Raw genomic sequence first — 19,120 nt, 5'->3', positions numbered from 1 at the left:
AGGGGCAATGACCCCGTGGAAGTTTCTGGAGTTTATGAGAGTAGGTAGAGGACGTAGGGGGAGGCGTCCCTGCTTATCTAATGCTTGCACTGTGACCTTCCACAAGCCACTCTGGTGGTGCCTCAGTTTACTCATCTGTAAAATGACCTGTAAAATAATCCCTGCTTGGATTCTTTTTGCTCCTATGAAATTATGATTTTAATTCCTAGAGAGGAAAAAAGACTCATCCCAGTTTCTAAACATGGACCAATTTCACTCGATTAGTGTTTTCAGGTCCCCTCTTCATTCCCTTCCTTGTCTGAAAAACCATCTTCCATTCTGAAACACACACGGAGTAGTTTGAGAGTTGATTTCTCCTCTGGAACAACTTGGAAAAAAAGTTAATAGGAAGCACATGGGCAGGGTGTGTGAGCGTTCTGTGTTTGTGTTTGAAAAAAAATACTTAGGGAAGAATATGTCAGGCTTGCAAAATGCCTGGGTTGTCTCAAGAGAAGTTTATGGCCATTAGCATCAGACTGAAGGTGGCTAATTGGGATAGAGTCCAGCTGTTGCCACAGCCCTTCTGGCCTCTCGGCCATGAGGACAATAAGAAAACCTGGATTATTCCCATGGTTGGGTGGCAATAGAGCAGTAGATGTTTTTTTGATTTGTGAAGGGCTGGTGGGGATTGAGTGGGGAGGAAGAGTGTGGGCCAGGTTTATCCATGGAGAATAGTCTTCTAGGTGGTTCTGTGAGGAAGGAAGGCAGGATGGTGTAGGGGGTTGTGTGCCTGGGCTCTGGAGTGCAACCGCCTGGCTTCAAATCCCACTGCCACAGCCATGTGACCCTAGGCATGTTACTCTGTCAATTTGTGCCTTGGCTTCTCTATCTGTAGGATGGGGATAATGATAGGACTGATGTCATAGGGCTATTGGGAGGATTAAAGGGAACAGTTTATGGTGTATACACAGCTTAGGATGCTATGCAGAGTCCTGAAGGAGTCCAGGAAATAGCACTTAGAGGAAACAGCACAGGTTCTGGAATTCTAGAAACCCACGTCTGAATCCCAGCTCTGAACATTTATTGGCTCTGTGATCTTGGGTGGTCACTTCCCCTCTCTGAGCCTCGTTTCTGTCATGTGTAAAGCAGAGGTGATGGTGCCCTTCTCAGGGAGCTGCTGTAAGAACCAGAGAAGAAATAACTTACTCTATACATACTGGTCTGAGCAGGGGTGGGGGTGGTTCCCACTTTGCTTTCAATCTCATCCTTCCCTACTCATTGCCTCCAGATTCATGATTCTCCTTTGGGAGAGCCTCCAGCTGCTCACATGACTGACTCCTCTTCATCACTCAGGTCTCCCTAACCACGTGGGTGACATCAACCACCACTCCCCTCCTCACTGCCCATCGCATTGCCCTGTCCAAATCTGTAATAATCTGTTTCTTTATTAATTGATTACTGTCTGCCTCTCTCCACGAGGGATTGTTGATGGCTTCAAAGGGTCCCAGGCATAGAACTTGTACTCAATAATACACAGCGGAAGAATGATGGATGGAGAGCCACTCCTACATAACGGAATGCACTTATTCTACAAGGCCGGGGGAGGATGTCAGAATGGGGGATGGTGGACTGTGCGTATGTTCAACCTCCACAGCCTTAGAAATCCTGAGGCAGGAAGTCCCATCTCTATTCACGGAGCTAGTAAACACTGGCTTGAGAGTGATCCGAATGCAAGCTCACTTTCAGGGTCTTCACAAGTCTTTATTATCAGGATTGGTGCCATAATTCACTTCCCACTTGAAGATGGATCCCCGCAGCTTGTACCCTGCAGTGTGAGTCAGAAAGGCCACTGCGGGGAGCCAGAGGTAACAGGAGAAGCAGAGAAGAGCATGCATGGGCTTTGGGTGAGACTGGCGGATGGGGTATCACCAGATCCCTAAGATGCTCATACGGTCGGTTTCTTGGCACATGGAGTAAAATCTAAACTCCTTGCTTTGATGTTGGGCAAATAAGTCATTCCCTCTATGCCTCAATTTCCCCTCCTATAAGATACCAGCACCCACACTTCGCCGTGAAGATTGTATAAGATGATCCACACAACACTGTGCGGCACGAGGTGAGTGTTCAGTCAATGTTAGCTGATGGTGTCGCCAACAAACTCTGATGCAGGCCTTTACGTGGAAGCCACTGCAAGAGCTGGGCATTTATGCTCATCAGTCCCTTTCTCTACACACACTCCTAAGACCATTTGCTCTCCCTTCACCATGTTTTTCCTTGAAAGGCTGCCATTCATATCCATCTTTATTCTTTCCTTAATTCTTTAATAAAAAATTTAAAAACATCAAGTGGTAATACTTGCGAATAGTTTTTTTTTTTGAAGGAAAATACAATCACTCCTTAGCCCAGCCTTGTCATTACTCCTTCATTATCACATTATTATACTTTTCAGATCCTTGATGGTCAGTTTATACCAGCTTTTGTGAAGGGAAAAAGTACCAGGAGGAGGATCCAACAGATTACTGCCACCAGCCCTCTATTCCATACATCAGCCCCAACACACTCCCAGGGGTAGAACAGGAGGCCACAGAGTGGAGGTGGGCACAGAAGAATCCAGTAAGCCAGTTGCTTAAGGTATGTGGGGAAAGAGTAACTACATACTGGAGTTTACTTCCCAGAGGCCATCCTACAATGATGCCGAGCGCTGAACCTCCTGCCTGGAATTATAGCTTCTTCACCTGTTTGCCCCAAACTCCCACCAGCTGGCATTTCTCTGGGTTTACAATGGACTTGCCTATTCCATCACACTTAAATCAAAGCCAGCTCCTACCCAGAGCCTCAGGACCCTGCATAATTTGGCTCTGTTCTCTAAGACTCTCTCCTCCCACATCTCCGGCCCCAGCTCCAGCCTTGCTGGTCTCCATTCTGTGCCTCAAACATAATCAAGACATTTCCCCCACATACAGCTTTTGCACGGGGTGTTCCCTCTGCCTGGAATACTCTTCCTCCAGGTCTGCACAGGGCTGTCTCCACCTCATTGTTTGGGTCTCTGTCCAATGTCATCTCTTCAGAGTCCTCCCTGATGACTCCATTCACAATTCCATATCTCACCATTCCTGACCCTTCAACGGCCCATCACTCTCTACCCCCAAACACCATGTTTGTTTGCTTCATGGCACTCAACCTCTTCCAAAATTAGCTGGTTTATTTGTTGCCTTGTTTATTATCAATCTCTCCCTCCTGCCATGTAATTGCCATGGGAGCAGATTTCATATCTATTCTGTTCTGTCTGTCGCTTTAGCTCCCTGAGATAGATTCTGGCACATAGTAGGTGCTCAATGAATCTGGCAAGTAAATGGATGAATGACTGGACACCTAACTTAGGCAGTGCCTTAGAGGTGGACAGGAAGGGGCCGCAGCACCACACTGACCGTGCATCTGGTAGGTGTATGGGCTCTGTCCAGTGGGTGGGGTGCTGAAGCTGGAGCCGTAGCTGAGGAATCCACTCTGGCTGGGGGAATGGTTCAAGCTGTCTTCTGTCTTGATGCCTTGGGAAAAGAAAAAGAAGCACCGGGGACACATGATTAGGATGCTTCCTTGTCACCTGCAGAAGAGCTACTGAGTCAAGACAGCACATAATTTTATCAGCTTCTAAACCAGGAGCTACAAGCTGGTGGCTTGTCAGGCAAAGTTAGCCTACAGACATATTTTGCTTGGCCTGCATATTTTTAAGGAAAATCTGAAATGAGTGGATTTGTTTAAAAATCAGGAGATTTCACTAAAAAAAAATCTGGACTTATGGCTTCAGTTGAGCAACAAGATGGTCTAGCAACACCATGTCTGCATTCCCATGTGATGACAGATTGTCCCCATAGGTTCTCCAGGTCACCACAAATACTGTACTGTCTCTGAGACATTAATGTTGGTTTTAAGGTACTATTTTTTTCATTGTGGTTGTACTAGGGTGTTTTTGTTTTGTTTTGTTTTTGTTTTTACATCCCAGGACACTGTCAAAAGTAGGAAAGGGAAAGACAGGTCAAGAGGGGCTCATATTTTGCACATGCAGTCAGCTTCATGCTTCCTGCTTGGCTCTGAAGGTAGTGACTTTACAATCCCCCACTCTCCAGAGTAGTGCTATATATGGTTAATGTCCAGTGGAATTTTGGGGGGAATGTATCAAATGAATGATCCTTCCTCTGAAAAGAAGCGGCTGCCACCTAACACACTTTCCACTCTTACTGTGTGGGAAATCTGTTTCTCCAAAGACCACAGTTACAAATGTGGCCTCTCCTCCAGCCAAAGTCTGACATGCTTCCCCAGAGAACACACTGGAGAAGGCCCCTACTGAGGGAGGGGGCCTGACCCATCATCAGTAGCCCCCATAATGTATTTTTATTGAAAATGTAATAAACTCTGCTTATCTTACAGGTATAAAATAGTATCTTGATACCATTTCCATTTATATCTCTCTAAAAAACATTTCTAGTTCTGGGGCCAGTTTTAGAACTGTGGTTCCTCCTTTTCACCCATTCGGTCTTGTGAATGAAGACAATGCTTCCAAACCTTGGAGGAGCAAAGGAAAAGAAGGAGGAGAGTCCCTGCTTTCTACCCCCCAGAAACCTATCTGGGAGAAAAGCCCACCCTTGCATTTTAGAGGCAGCATTGAAGCTGGTTCACTATTCTCTCTTGAGCAGCACAGGAAGATGTCAAAGGATTTTGTAAGATAGACATGGGAGGTCTATTATATGTTCAGAGTATTGAGTTTTTTCTCCTGGTTCTGGAATTTCCAATATCACGCACCATCAGATGCCAGCAGATTCACTTCCTATTTGGGCAGACTCCCATTTCTTTGTTAAGAAATTCAGATATACTCAGGGAGATTGAAAAACATGATCACAATATTTTGCAGGCCCTCTTGTCAAGAGGTACAGTCTATTTTCACACCTCTAGAATCTCCACTGGCCTTGTGACTTGTTTTGACTGCTAGCAGTGGCTAAGTGATGAGGAGTTTTAGAGAATAGGTGTCAAGCAGCTTTAAAGCCTCTACATCTGCCCTCCTGGAAGCCAGAGACCAGCATGCTGTGAGCAAGGACAGGATTAGAGGTCAGGTTGAGAGAGAGGCTCAGCCATGCTAGCTGACCTGCCAGCCAAATACAACTGCATGAGACCAGCAGAAAGCTCATCCAGTCAACCCATAGAAGCACCAGAAATAATATATCAGAGTGTGGTTTTAAGTGATCAAATTTTGGGTATATAGATAAATGAGTTTTGGTACAGCCAAATAATGGAATATTACACGGCAGGCAAAGTGAATGAACTATAGCAGCATGCATGAACAGGGACAATTTCACAGACAGGTTGGGTAGAAAAAGGAAGTGGATACTAGGGGCACCTGGTTGGCTCAGCCGGTTGAGTGTCCAACTCTTGATTTTGGCTTGGGTCATGATCTCAGGGTCACGGGATCAAGCCCCATGTTGGGCTCTGCACTGGGCATGGAGCCTGCTTGGGATTCTCTCTCTCCTTCTGTCCCTCCTATCTGCTCCCCAACCCCCGCCCCTGGGCTCGCTCACTCTCTCTCTCAAAAATAAAAGAATGGATACTAAAGAAACAATGTATATAAAGTTATAAAACATGCAAAATAATACTCTACATAGGTTCATGGCCAAATGTGACCTGTTGCTTATTTTTTGTAAATATAGTTTTATTGAACAGACACATCTTTTCATTTATGTACTATGGCTGCTTCTGCACTATGCTGGAACAGTTGAGTGGTTGTGACAGACAGCGTGTATGGCCTGCACAGCTAAAAATATTTACTTTCAGGCTCTTCACAGAAGAAAATTGCTGACCCCCTATTCTACGTAAATAAATGCTGAGGAATGATAAACATCAAATTCAGGAGTGTGGCTATCTCTGAGTAGAAAGGAAGATAAGCTTTTGTTTTTTATTTCTTAAGCTGATGGTGTTAAGTTCATGGATTTTTATAGTATTATTCTTTATGCTTTTACATATGTCTTAAATAGTGCATAATAAACTGAGGTAAAACATATTCAATACCCCAACCCCAACCTCCTTCCCTCTAGTTTGCTCAAATGTGTTATTTCCTTGAAGCTGTTTCAACAAAAGTAAATAATGCCATTTGCCAAGCAGCAACGAGAAAAGTCTCCTAACAAGATTCAACAAGGTTTGTCCAGACAATGAGCAAACACTGCTTGCTCGGGCATAGGCACGTGTGGAGGAACATGGCTTTTCATCTTACCTGTCATTACTCAGTGACATGAACATTCTAGATGGGTGTGGTAGCCTGGCCCCTACTGCACTGATTGAGCACTTCCTTGAGCTGGCCCTGTGAGCTAAGCCCTTCATAGATCAAGGGTTGACAAATTATGGTCCATGGACCAAATCTGACTCTACCTGTGTCAATAAAGTTTTATTGGAACACGGACACATCCATTAGTGTACATATTGTCTGGCTGCTTTCACGTTACAGTGGTAGAGCTGAACAGCTGTGACAGAGACCGTCTGGACCACAAAGCCAGAGAGAACCATCAGGACCTTTGCAGAAAGTGGTGGCTGACCTCTGATATCAACAGTGTCATTTAATCTTCATAATACCCATGAGGGGGCCAGACTTGGTATTCCTGCTGCTGTATGAGTGAGGAAACTGAGGTGGCTCACCCAGTGTGTTAGGACGAGCCAGTGGCAGAGCTGGCATGCGAGGCCAGGACATGTGCTCTTACCACCTGCCATGCTTTGAGAACAGGGTGACTTTTCTCTTTTACACTGAAAAATAATACGGCTTCATTTTTTCTGGCTGTCAGCCAGGTGGGGTAACTTAGGTGTGATTATATCACGAGTCTTCCAGCACAGGAGGGACAGAAGGTTGGAAATGGTGCCCAAAGCTGTTGGCAGAGGTCTGTCATCGGTAATCTCCTTGCATTTATGCAGCCTCGGGCAGCAGGGTCCAGTGGTTAAGAGCTTGGACTCCAGGGCCAGGCTGCTGGCGACCCTGGGAGAGTTATTTACCCTCTCTGGTAAGGACACAGTACAGAGGACTCAGGGTGACAGCGATTCCACAATGGTGACTATTACCGATGCCTGGCCTCCTGCCCACCTCCCACCGGGGACTTGTCACTCCTACCTCTAGAATTGCACCCTGCCCATCTGTCTCCCTCAGTCTCTGCACTGCCCTGCCCCAGGCCTCCACCATCACCCCATCCACCCACTTCCTCAGGCTCCCACTGGCCTGCCTGTTTCCCTCTTCCTTCTCTCTGATCCAGGCTTCTCACAGTGACCAGAGTGATCTTTAAAAAAACCCAGATTGTAGCATATAAGCCCTTATGAACTTGCCAGTGAGTTCCCATCTCACTTGGAATAAAATCCCCAATCCTTCCCAGGTCTGAAGGGCTCTGCCCACCTCTCCTACTCCAGCCCCCACCGTGCTTCGGCCACTGGGCATCTTGGACTCACTAAATTCCTCCCCATCTCAGGGATCTTCCCAAGGGTGGTCCCCTGCCTGGATGCTGTCTCAGTTCTTAGCCGAATCAGCGCCTCATTTAAAAGGCCTCCCTGATGCTGGATCCTAGAGGAAGTCTTCCTTCTTCCGTCCTTTCTCGTGACCTACTTCTCTTCCTTGTATCATGCATCATAGTTTGAAACACGTAAAGATTTTTCAATCTTTAAACTTTTTTTCTCCCTGTAGGCTGGGATTGCAAACTCTAATGTCTTCTGGGGACAGGCAGTTAATTCAAAGGAGTCATGTGAGCTGGGTGGGGACCACGACGAATTTAGGCTAATGGGGTCAGCCCTACTCAGAGCCACCTATTCCCGACACAAAAACTGTAGGCCCAGTGCTGCCCAATCATCTCTCCTTTTAAAGGCATCAGAAATATAAATTTTTTATGTTAGCATTTTAAAATGGGCAATTAATTCTTAAAATGTCAAGTGTATTTTGTAGGTTAAGAGAGCTATCCACGTTACCCATTGGCTTTCACTTTATTACCTCTGTTCCAGACTTGTAAGCTCCGCAGAGGGCCCATTCTGTTTTGACCTCTGTGTGCCTAGCACATGACCCAATGTCATGAAGGCATGAAGGGATGAATGAGTGAATAAATGAACACAGGAACAGAGGAGAGGTAGAGAAGGGGAAGAGGGAGGGAAAAAATATATAAGATTGGGTCTCTGTACTCAAGCTACATCATGAAGTTGGGAAGAGGAGACAAGACATTAAATCAACAGTTGAGGAAACTGTGGCTTGAGGAGGTCAGAGGCAGCAGGGCCTGGACACAAAGTCTCCTGCCTTCCAATCCCACATTCTGTCCACTAGACATCTGGGGTTTCCACCTGCCCCCTCCAACTCTGGGGACCACCCCTTCCTTACATTCAGGTTGGTTTCTTTTCTTGGGTGAGCTTGACCTGATTCCTGGTTCCAAGGGTGGACGTGAGGCCAATGTGGCCATCCAGAGCATTCTATCTTCTCTGCCCCAGTGTCTAGGTCAGCGATGGCCAGGGGAGTCCAGTAGGAGGAATCCCTGGGATAGGCCAGGAAGTCCTGGATGAGAGAAGCTCTCTTTTTGGCGGTTGTTACAACTTGGAACTGCTAGCACTGTCTTGGGCACCGCAGTGGGAGAGCCTGTCTGAGACTGAAGCTTAACCTTCCAAAGAGAAGCAGGGAGACTAATGCCTCATATTATCACTTGAGTACCTGGATTTAGCCCTGCCTGAAGCTAGAACCATAAGATTGTTCAGCTATGTTTGCTATAAACACACTTATGTCCTTAAGCTAATTAGTACTGGGCTTTTGTCATTTGCTACCAAAAGAGCTTTTGGTTGATACCTCAATTAAGATGGGAAGGACCAGCATGAATAAAAGCCATAGGCAGGGGCACCTGGGTGGCTCAGTGGTTGAGCGTCTGCCTTTCGCTCAGGTCATGATCCTGGGGTCCCGGGATCAAGTCCCACATCAGGCTCCCCAAGCTTGCTTCCCCCTCTGCCTAGGTCTCTGCCTCTCTCTCTCTGTGCCTCTCATGAATAAATAAATAAAATTAAAAAAAAATAATGAAAAAAAAGCCATAGGCAGTGTGATGGTTAATTTTATGTGTCACCCTCACTGAGCCACAAGGTACCCAGATATTTCATCAAATATTATTCTGGGTACATCTGTGTGAGAATGTCTCTGAATGAGATTAGCATTTGAACCTGTAGACTGAATAAAGCAGACTGCCCTCCCTAACGTGAGTGGGCCTCACCTAATCAATTGAAGACCTGAATAGAACAAAAAGGCTGAGTAAGAGGGGTGCTTGAGCTGGGATATCGGTCTTTTCCCCTTCAGACTGGGAGCTGAAAGAAGGGCTTCTTGAGTCATGGGCCTGCCTGCTTTTAGACCAGAATTTATACCACCAGCCCTCTTGTTCTCAGGCCTCTGGACTCAAATAGGAATGATACCATTGGCTTTCCTGGCTCTCCAACTTCCTGACCACAGATCTCTTAACTTCTCAGCCTCCAGAATTGGATGAGCCAGTTCCTATGATACGCCTCTCTCTCTCTCTCTCTCTGTCTCTCCTCTCAATATAGATGCAGCGATATAGAGAGCTCCAATCCATTGGTTCTGCTTTTCTGGAGAAGCCTGACCAATACAGACAAGGGCAGGTGAGCAGTGGGTGGTGGGCCAGGTTCATAGACTCTCTGGTTCTTAGTACGAAGGTTCTCACAAAGTCTATAGGTCTGTTTTTGTCTTCCCAACATCTATTAGTTCCCTTTAAGAGAACCATCTCTCCCTCAGATACACTCCACATGCTTCAGCCTCCTTATTTCTCTCACTTTCATATCCTTGCCTAGACTGAAGTCTTGTCACATGACCCAATCTGGGCTAACGAGGGCCGCTAGGGATTCTGGTGGGGTGACTGGGAAAGATGCACTCTCCTTTTCCTGCGCATGCTGAGGTGAATGGAACTAACCCAGAGTGATAGGTACCATCTTTGCTGCCACATGGGAAGAACCTGTGTGGGACTAGTGCCAACTCAGAGGACAACATCCAAACCTGGAGTGGGATGAGTGGGATCCAAACCTGACATCATTGGAGCACCTGGATCCAGCCATACCTGATGTTAGTTGTACCTCTAGATTTCTCAGTATGTGAGTCATTAAGTTTTCATTTTTCCTAAGCCAGCTTGGGTTAAATTTCTTACTCTTGCAATCAAAAGAGGCCTGATATAGTCTGTCAAACTAAAGCCATACTCAAATGTATCTGTCATTTCTATTTCCAATCCAAAATTAGGCTGGCTGCATTTACCATTTTGCATTTAACTGAGGCAACAGGGCAGAAGAAAGACCATGATGTTGGGGGCCCCAGTGGGAAAGCCAGGGCTTGGTCTGGTACTCACTGTACGAAGGGATTCCATAGGCTTGTGCTGGAGGAGGGTAGGTGGTGTAGGGGGCAGCCTGCTGGATCCCCGCGCTGTACTGTGTCTGGCCGTAGGCTGCCATGGCTGTGGCAGGCTGGCTGGGCAGGGCGCGTGGGCAAGGTCTGCATGGAAAAAGAGAAGATTAAATCTCCATACCCAGCCTGGCATCCCTTCCCCCTTATTTTCCTTTGGGTATTTGCTCTTTCCAGGGTAGAGACAACATCTGTGTTCATACAACCCCATTTCATTTCCCTCCTCCTGGACAGCTGGAAGACTTTATTCCTCATCTGCCTTGCAGTCTGATTCCATCATGTGATCGGATTCTGCTCCATAGAATGTATAAGCTACTCCCAGGTCTGGCCAATAAAACCATCCCCTGTGACCCTCCTGCCCTTTCTCTTTTGGCAGCAACTGTCAAGATGGAGACGGAATAGCTACAGTGTGGGTATCTCCTAGGTCTTGCATCAGCATGGAGAGGAGAGCTGCCCTGGGGAGTTTCATTCAATCCACACTGAACTTGAAGTGAGTAAAAAAGAAGCCTTTGCTGTGTGAGGTCAGTGGTCTGTGCCATTGAAAGCAGCAGCCTCTCCGTCCTACTCTACTTTATCCTAACTTAGACACCCTCCCAATGACTGCAGCTTGGACAGGGCTGTCAATCAAGAGGCCCTGCTCTTAGCCAAGCTGTGGGCTCATGATGGAACATCACCCCATCAGATTCCACTCTGGGAATTTAAATCTTGGCCTGCATAGTTCATTTCACCAGCTATACTCTGAAGAGCCTGTCTTTTCATTTTCTTCTATTGCCTGGATCCCAGAAGCTGTCCTTTTTTTTTTTTTTTTTTTTTTTTTTTCCAGAAGCTGTCCTTTTCTTGGTCTTTCTCAAGGTCTGATTATTCCACTTTCACTCACACTGGGAGCTACTTCAGATTTTCCAGGAAAATCCTTTTGGGCTGACATCAGCTGTAGAGTACATTCCGTTAACATGCAACACAAAAACACAAATGGATTCTGTTCTCCATGCTGAATGACAGGGTCCCATGAAGACCTAGGACTTAAAGGGCCACTTACTAAGACACCTGTAATACCACGAGTGCTTCCACTCACTGTGTTCTCACCACAGGCTTGAATGGTGTCCCACAGGCTAACACCTGCAGTGTATCTCATCGGATGCTCACATCAGTTCTCTGGGGCAGGGTTTCTTGTAATTCTCATGTTTGAGATGAGGCACTAAAGCTCAGAGACCTCAAGTCACAGCTAGAAAGTAGGGGATCTGGAATTTGAAGTCGGGACTGTGACTCCAGAGTCCACACTTGTAACTAAGCTGCTTCTCACTTAGAGGACAGGGATGGATCCAGCCCTTCAGGCAGCCATAATTAAAGTCAAGGTGGGTTGTTCCAGAGGGAATGGGACAAGGTGGTGGCCCAGGAGCCACAGGTGGTCCATGGATTCATGGATATAATTTCTCTAGGTAGTGCAGTTATTGATTTTTTAATTTGAATTCATCACTATTATTTTCAAACCAGGAGATTTCTCTTCCTCCCTCCCCTCTCCCCCCACACATACACACCTACAAGGCAGAAGTGTTAGCAAGCCTAGGCCTGCACTCCTGTGCAACTTTAGCAACCGATCTGAGTAGCAGACACTTCTCTATCACACACCATCTACAACAGCCCCCACAGAGTCCCCCTCCTTTAGTGATAAAAACAGCTAAAAATTCTCGTGCGTATTACGCTCCAGGCACTGTCCTATTCTAATTCCTTTCTGTGTATTGATTCATTTAAGCCTCATGACAACTATGACAACCCCTCGAGGTAATTCCTATTCCTATTCCTATTTTACAGATAAGAAAACAGAGGCAGACAGAGACCAAGGAACATACTGAAAGTGCAGCACGGATGCAGAGGCCGCGCCCTTCACCACATCACTGTGCTATGTCTCCCGTTAGCTCCCACACCTGGACACTGAGGCCAGCTGTGCCTGACATCCCGTATGTAGCTGTTCTAACTAGAGAGCCTGCCGAGATGTTAATGAGATCCCCAATTCTAGATGGGTCCCATTCTGGTTACATCTTTTTAGGTTAAAACCTGTTCATTCCCAGAATTCCTCCTGCCTAAGAAGCCTCATGGCAGTTGTGAGATGGGCACAAAACTTTATGGAATTATGAAAAGATGTTCTCCTGCCCTTTTCTTTCGACTACTACTGTGAGAGAGGGTTGGAGAACTTGTTCCAGAGTGCGTGACAAACTCATTGGACCCAGAGGCACCAGAACCAGTTCTGGAGGGTTTCATCCACCAGGGTTCCCGCTCAGGCCAGCACCCAACGGTGCATCCCCAGGGTTAGGAATGAGCGCTGAGCACAGCACCTTAACTGAACCTGCTCCCAAGTGACACCTGCCCTTGGAACTAGAAGGTGGTAATTCCAGGCATCAACTCCTGCTTCCCATCTTCCCATCAGAATGCCCCCCCACCCCACACCCCTCTCCTGCAGATTAAACTGGGCAGGGCTGGGCAGCCCTGGTGGCGCAGCGGTTTAGCACTGCCTGCAGCCCAGGGTGTGATCCTAGAGACCCGGGATCAGGTCCCACGTCAGGCTCCCTGCATGGAGCCTGCTTCTCCTTGTGCCTGTGTGTGTGTCTCTCTCTCTCTGTGTCTCTCATGAATAAATAAATAAAATATTAAAAAAAAAATAGAAAACCATATTCTTAAAAAAAAAAATAAACTGGGAAGGGCTATAGTGAAAACCTAGAGAACACGGTGGAAGTCCCCAACTCTGAGGCTTGAAGAAAAGTATAGATACATTTGACAGACCTCTGTTGCTACTAACAACCCCCGAAACATGTGCAGGGAAAGGAGGGCTGAGGAAGTGTGCTCCTTCTAAAGAGCTTCTCCAGTGGTTTCAAGGGAGGCGCAGGCCCACATCTGAGGGAGCTGACCCTCTAGATTGAGGGCACTTTGGCCACCTGGCCAGGCCCAGTGCAGGGCTTCCCAGGCTGTGGGGTGTAGGCCAGCAGCTTCCCGAGGGCTCAGAGGGCTCTGAGTGAGCTGTGGCCACCAGGGAGCCCCCTCTGCCCCCTGCACACCTGTGGCAGACACTAATGCTGCCCATGTGAGGGGGCGGGTCTCGGCTTTACTGGCTTGTCTCCTTCACTCGATGGGCAACTCCCTGAGGGCAGGGACCACCCCTCACCCATTTCCAGGCCTTGGGCCTCGGGGTCCCACAAGGGATGTGGCCTGAAGGAGTGCTGGGTGGGTGTTGGGGTGGGAAGAGAGGATGAAACCAGGGAGGAGGGGAGGAGGAAGGCAAGAGGGAGGCAGAGAGAGCAGGAGGGAGGGGGAGGCAGAGTGGAGAGGGGAGAGGAAGGAATAGAGGGAGGCTGAGGCAAGGACAGAGGGAGGGCGGGAAGGAGTGACAAAGAGTTGGCCCAGGAAAGGAGAGGAAGGGGAGGGAAAGAGAAGGAAAGACTAATAAAATGAACAAAGAGGGGAGAACAGAGCCAACACCCAACACTCTGCTCCCAGCTTCACTTGAAGCCTCTTTTACATGTTCTAGCTCCTTTCCTAGATGGGGAGACTGAGGCCTGCCAGGTGGAATCGCAGGCTGGCGGTGGCTCAGCTGGGAAGTGCTGGCCCTGGGATCCCCTTCCAGGGACTCTGGCCCCAGAGCCTTGCCCCGAAAGGGGGAGGAAGGGAGAGAGCCAGGGGGAGCTGGGCCAGGGTGCTCACCTTGAGAAGAACTGAGACACACTCGGAGGGGCCGATGTGGTGACGCCTGGAGGGAAAAGAAAAATTGGAAGGGCTTTAGCTGTCAGAGTGATGATCCACAGAAGCTGGGCCTTCAGATGCTGGCCCGAGTGGGAAGAAACGTAGAGAATTGCTGTCAGGGACTTTCTTAATCACAAAAGCTCCTCCAAGGCACATCTTAGCACTTTCCTTCTTGAAAACCCTTTTTGGGGAGTTCTGTCTCCAGGTACTGATTGAAGGACCACATGGAAGGAGTCTACTATAGCATCTTGAAACATCAAAGTAGATGTGCCACCCCTTGCACAGATGGGGACACTGAGGCCAAAGGGACAGAAACAGTAGGCTGGAGCAAGCTCATATAACGAGAGAGCAGCCCCGTTGGGACCTGAACCAGGGTTCCTGCCTCCCAGGCTGGTGCCATTTCCACTCCTGGATGGAGAACTGCTCCCTTCCCTGCCTCAAAGGTAATCCCAAGAACCCAGGAACAGCAGACACCATTGGGTTTGGATTATCCTATGTCCATTTCCCTTCTGATGACATCACCTCAATGTTCCTCCTCTCTCTCCCCAGTTTTGGTCCATGGGGTGCAGGTGGTGCTGGCCCCAGCACCTAGGGGGAGACACATCTTGGCTCATCTCCTGGGCTCCAGCTAGGGTTGGAGCAGAAGGCAGAATGGGCCTGCACTCCTGATTCAAGTGTCTCCCTGGGCACACTCATCCATCAGGGGAGACAATGATGAAAGAGGCAACAAACAGGTGATAGAATTAAACTGGGAGAGAGATTTTCAAGAAGCTAATTTTACAAATGGGCAGTCCCCTGGGGATTGTGCTAAGTCCTCTTTAACAGTGCAATCAATGTCCCCCCTGTGGAGCCCTGGCAGATACTAGAGAACATGTCTCCTGACTGCACCAACCTGCTGATTCACACTGCCTGGGCAGTGCCTAGGTGGCACTGGGGTATGTGGCTGGGGGGGGGGGGGTGTCCCTGTGCCTCCTAAGAAATGCTCCAAGGTCTCAGGAGCTCTGAGCCTCCGTCAGCTCCGGAGCTGGAGGCTCAGAATGCCAACTTGCAATTCCAATTCCATTACTCAGCAGCAATGAGACTTTGGGCACTTGCCTAGAGTCTCTGGACCTCAGTTTTCCCTCCTGTGAAATGGGTGGGGGGGATTGATCTTTCAAGAATGCGTGCCAGTTAAATGAGAAGATGATGATGTCATCTTCATTTAGCCAGTGCTTATTACATGCCAAGCTCTCTTCTATTACCTGGATTAGTTACTATTAATCCTCATAATCACCCCACGAGGAGTGGGTTCTATTCACATCTCCAGGTTACAGATGAAGAGCTGCAGGCACAGAGTTTAAGTAACTCACCCAAGGCCAGAGGGGTCATAAGGGGCAGATCTGTGATCCGAACTCAGGTGGCCTGGCTGCAGAGGCTTTCCTGGCAACCAGGGCACTGCAGCCCACCATGGCACTCATGGTAACAACAGTAACTAGCATCCACGTAGGCGCTCACTACGTGCCAGGCCCTGTGCTAACTGCTCATATGCATGACCTCACAGTCCCCACAACCAGGCAGGCCGTGTCATCGTCCCTATAGTACAGATGAAGAAACTGCAGAAGGCTAAGGGCCCCTGCTCAAGTCACACGGCCTGTGGGCACTGGAATTGGAACTTGGCCCCCAGGGCCCTGTGTGTCCCGAGTCCGTTCCCTGAACCACCTCCCTGGCTGAGTCAAATTCTGTTGGAGTCCCAAACCCCTGGGTCAAGGGTGGGAGTCCCAAAGCCCATTCAGGGAGCAACAGCTAGGGCCAGACAATAAAACCGAATGGACGATAGCAGCATGTATTGCCCAGAGTAAGAAGGGTTTGGGGGAGACCTTGGTTCCAGCTACAGATGTGAGAATGTGCTGTGTGGGGTGTGTGCAGGCTCGTGTGTGTGTATGTGTGCGTGTGTGTTGAACAGCAGTGTGAAAATACATTTCTTACAATGTGTCCAGAACAGCCATGGTCTAATGCCAAGGAGAGCCCCTGGCACGCAGTAGGTGCTCACTCAACGCTGGCTCCCCTAGTTGGGTCTGCTGCCGCCGGCAGGACCTCCCAGCCTCCCATCCTTATCCTCCCCCAGGACTGGAGAGCGAGCTGTCTCATTCTGAAGCAGCCAGTGTCATTATTGGTAAAAAGCCCATGATCTGAGCGTGTTGAGTAATACATAAGTTACTGAATTAAACATTTTGAATATGTTTTTCTTAAATAAATATGTAAATATTCATAAAAATCGCAGCTTATGGAAACATTCCTATGGGCTCGGATTAACTGTAAATGTGAAGCGTCTTTCTGCCCCAGCCTCCACGCAAAACATGATTTGCATGTTTGCCGCACTCCAGCCTCCTCTGCGCTGAATTGCTGAACAACCCGCCTTCCCCAGGTGGGCAGGTCTCCCTCTCCTGCTGTGCGAACCTACAAGTCTCTCCCCTTCCCGCCCCAGCAAACCCTCCGGACGACTGTGCAAGTGAGAGATGGGTCTTCAGTAAAAGCTGTGCCTTCTGCAGACTGTAGGACTTTTGAAAAACACAGGCTCTGATCTTTTTGGACTGGTATCGTATTTAACTTTTCATCCCAGAGACCTGGGGGCATGAAAACCTGGAAAATGAGTACATATTATACGGAATGATCCTCTACCTGCCTCCCTCCTTTCTGCCTTTTTTCCCAGGTGGGGATGGTGTACATCTCATTGGGATCCCTGATGGCCTGTGACAAGTGGGGCTCTCAAGCTGCTTCCCTTTTTCAGGGGGCCTGGGTGAGATCATGTCAAGGACGGCGATGCTCAGTGCTTTGGGCGCAGGGGTGGGGCAGGGGCTTGCTGGGAGTGCAGAGCTTCTCTCTCCATCTGGTTACTCTTGCTGTGGCCTAAGGCTAATGTCCTTGGAGGTCACAAGGACCAGGAGGCCTGCTTGCAGTTGTAGGCACACATCACCTGCATATTTGGAAGTGGGCCTGACAGGGCGGTCTGTGGGCAATGCCAGCCCTAATGTGACTTCGCTATTCAAGTCGCAGGCAACAACGGTTCTCAGGGTAGCCCAGAATGCCTTTCGGTGACCCCTCAGAGGCCCACTTCACCTCTTTCAGATGCCACTGTATCTTTAAAAATATATATATATTTAAATTTATTTATTCATGAGAGAGAAAGAAGCAGAGACGCAGGCAGAGAGAGAAGCAGGCTCCATGCAGGAAGTCCAACATGGGACTCGATCCTGGGACTCCAAGATCACACCCTGGGCCAAAGGCAGGCATCCAACTGCTGAGCCACCCAGGCGTCCCAATGTCATTGTATCTGACCACTTTCTCTGGATGGAAGTCAGAGCAAGACAGACCCACTGAGGGTGGAGATACGGGAGGCCAGACCATCAAGCTCTCCGTGCAGCCCAGGAACCATCCTGCCCACAGCTCTGGCAGTGCCACTGCATGCAGGCACGATGCTCTAGACAGCAGCATGACGATGGTACCGTAACCTGCCAGAGGGGAAGACAGTGGGTGGACTGTGGCCACGAGTCCCTGTCTGATGCTAAAGTGTTACAGAGTCTGGCAGTGGGAGCAGCAGGCGTACAAGCATGCTGGCAATCTAGGGGGAGGTCATACTTCTCACGGTCACCCCAGCACCAACATGGGGCCATCGGCACAAGGGGCAGGTGACCTCAGACTCCACTCATCAAGTGAGCTCCCAGCATTTTCAGGGTGCTGGAAACACTACATACAGAAGCAGCAGCCGCCCACACTCACACTGGTGGGATCTGGAGCCTGCTAGATGGAGATGGACTTACGTTGATCACAGCTGCTTGTTTTCAACCTTGTTAGTGCCACTGAACTTGCCACGAGGGAAAAGGTTGAGGTCAATGGAGGCATCATTTGTATCCATGTTGCTAGACGTGAAAGCAGCCCTAGTGACCCGACCTGATGTAGCCAATCCTTCGAGCCTCACCACGTGTCTTGAGGATGCTGCTGGCACATAAAATGGGACAGCTAACTCTCAAGGGGATGGTGCTGGGGAGACAGAGAACCTCCTCCTCTTATTTCTGAATTTCAAACCCTAAGTCTTCTCTTCCTCCCCAGCTTCCTATGGGTAAAAGGAGAAGGATTAGCTAAATAGATGGCCAAAGCCTCTGAAATGAGCTCATTCATTCATTCACTCACTCACTCACTCACTCATTGCCTACCTGCACCAGGCAGGTACCAGGAACTGGGTTCTAACGGTGAGCTAAAGCAGTCAGGAACCTCCTGTTTAATGGGGAAGGTGGACAGCAAACAGAGAATTATGCAAATAAGCACCTAATTACAAGTTGGAAAGGAAGAACATAGAGGGTACAGAGCAGTGTACCCTGCACAGGACTCTGGGGGTCCTCTGAAAATGCAAACTCCTGGCCTGCAGGTCAAGAAAGCTCCCAGGTGAAGACAGTAGGGAGGTTCCTCAAAAAGTCACAAATAGAGCTGCCCTATGACCCAGCAACTGCACTAGTAGGTATTGATCCCAAGGACACAAACACAGCAATTCAAAGGGGCACCAGCACCCCAGTGTTCATAGCAGCAATGTCCACAATAGTCAAACTATGGAAAGAGCCCAGATGTCTATCAATAAATGAATTGGTAAAGAAGAGGTGGTGTACACACACACACACACACACACACACACACACACACACACACCACACACTGGAATATTACTCAGCCATCAAAAAGAATAAAATCTTGCCATTTGCAATGATGCAGATGGAGTGAGAGGGTATTATGCTCAGTGAAATAAGTCAGTCAGAGAATGACAAACACCATATAATTTCACTCCTGTGTGGAATTTAAGAAATAAAACAGATGAACATAAAGGAACGGAAGGAAAAATAAAGTAAGATGAGAACAGATAGGGAGGCAAACCATAAGAGACTCTTAACTCTAGGAAACACACTGAGGGTTGCTGGAGGGGATGTGGGTAGGGGGATGAGGTTGACTGGGTGG

The 19,120-nt window shown here is 48.4% G+C and overlaps 1 protein-coding gene across 3 annotated transcripts in view; it reads right to left on the bottom strand.

Annotated features, from left to right (window-relative positions):
- EYA2 (EYA transcriptional coactivator and phosphatase 2) overlaps positions 1-19,120 on the bottom strand; it is a 261,463-nt gene that overhangs the window by 151,109 nt on the left and 91,234 nt on the right. For 2 of the 3 annotated variants that reach the window (XM_077873457.1, XM_077873456.1), the window contains exons 3-5: positions 14,102-14,147; positions 10,359-10,501; positions 3,408-3,524 (exon numbers count right to left, since the gene is read on the bottom strand). In XM_077873457.1, coding sequence (XP_077729583.1) covers positions 3,408-3,524; positions 10,359-10,501; positions 14,102-14,147 — 306 coding nt within the window. The remainder of the gene's footprint in view (positions 1-3,407; positions 3,525-10,358; positions 10,502-14,101; positions 14,148-19,120) is intronic. The other variant, XM_077873458.1, reaches the window with a different exon arrangement.

The sequence above is a fragment of the Canis aureus genome, chromosome 26 (genome assembly GCF_053574225.1).
Source record: "Canis aureus isolate CA01 chromosome 26, VMU_Caureus_v.1.0, whole genome shotgun sequence".
NCBI lineage: Eukaryota > Metazoa > Chordata > Mammalia > Carnivora > Canidae > Canis > Canis aureus.
The sequence above is the reverse complement of the archived record's forward strand: the minus strand, read 5'-3'. Positions and strand labels throughout refer to the sequence as shown.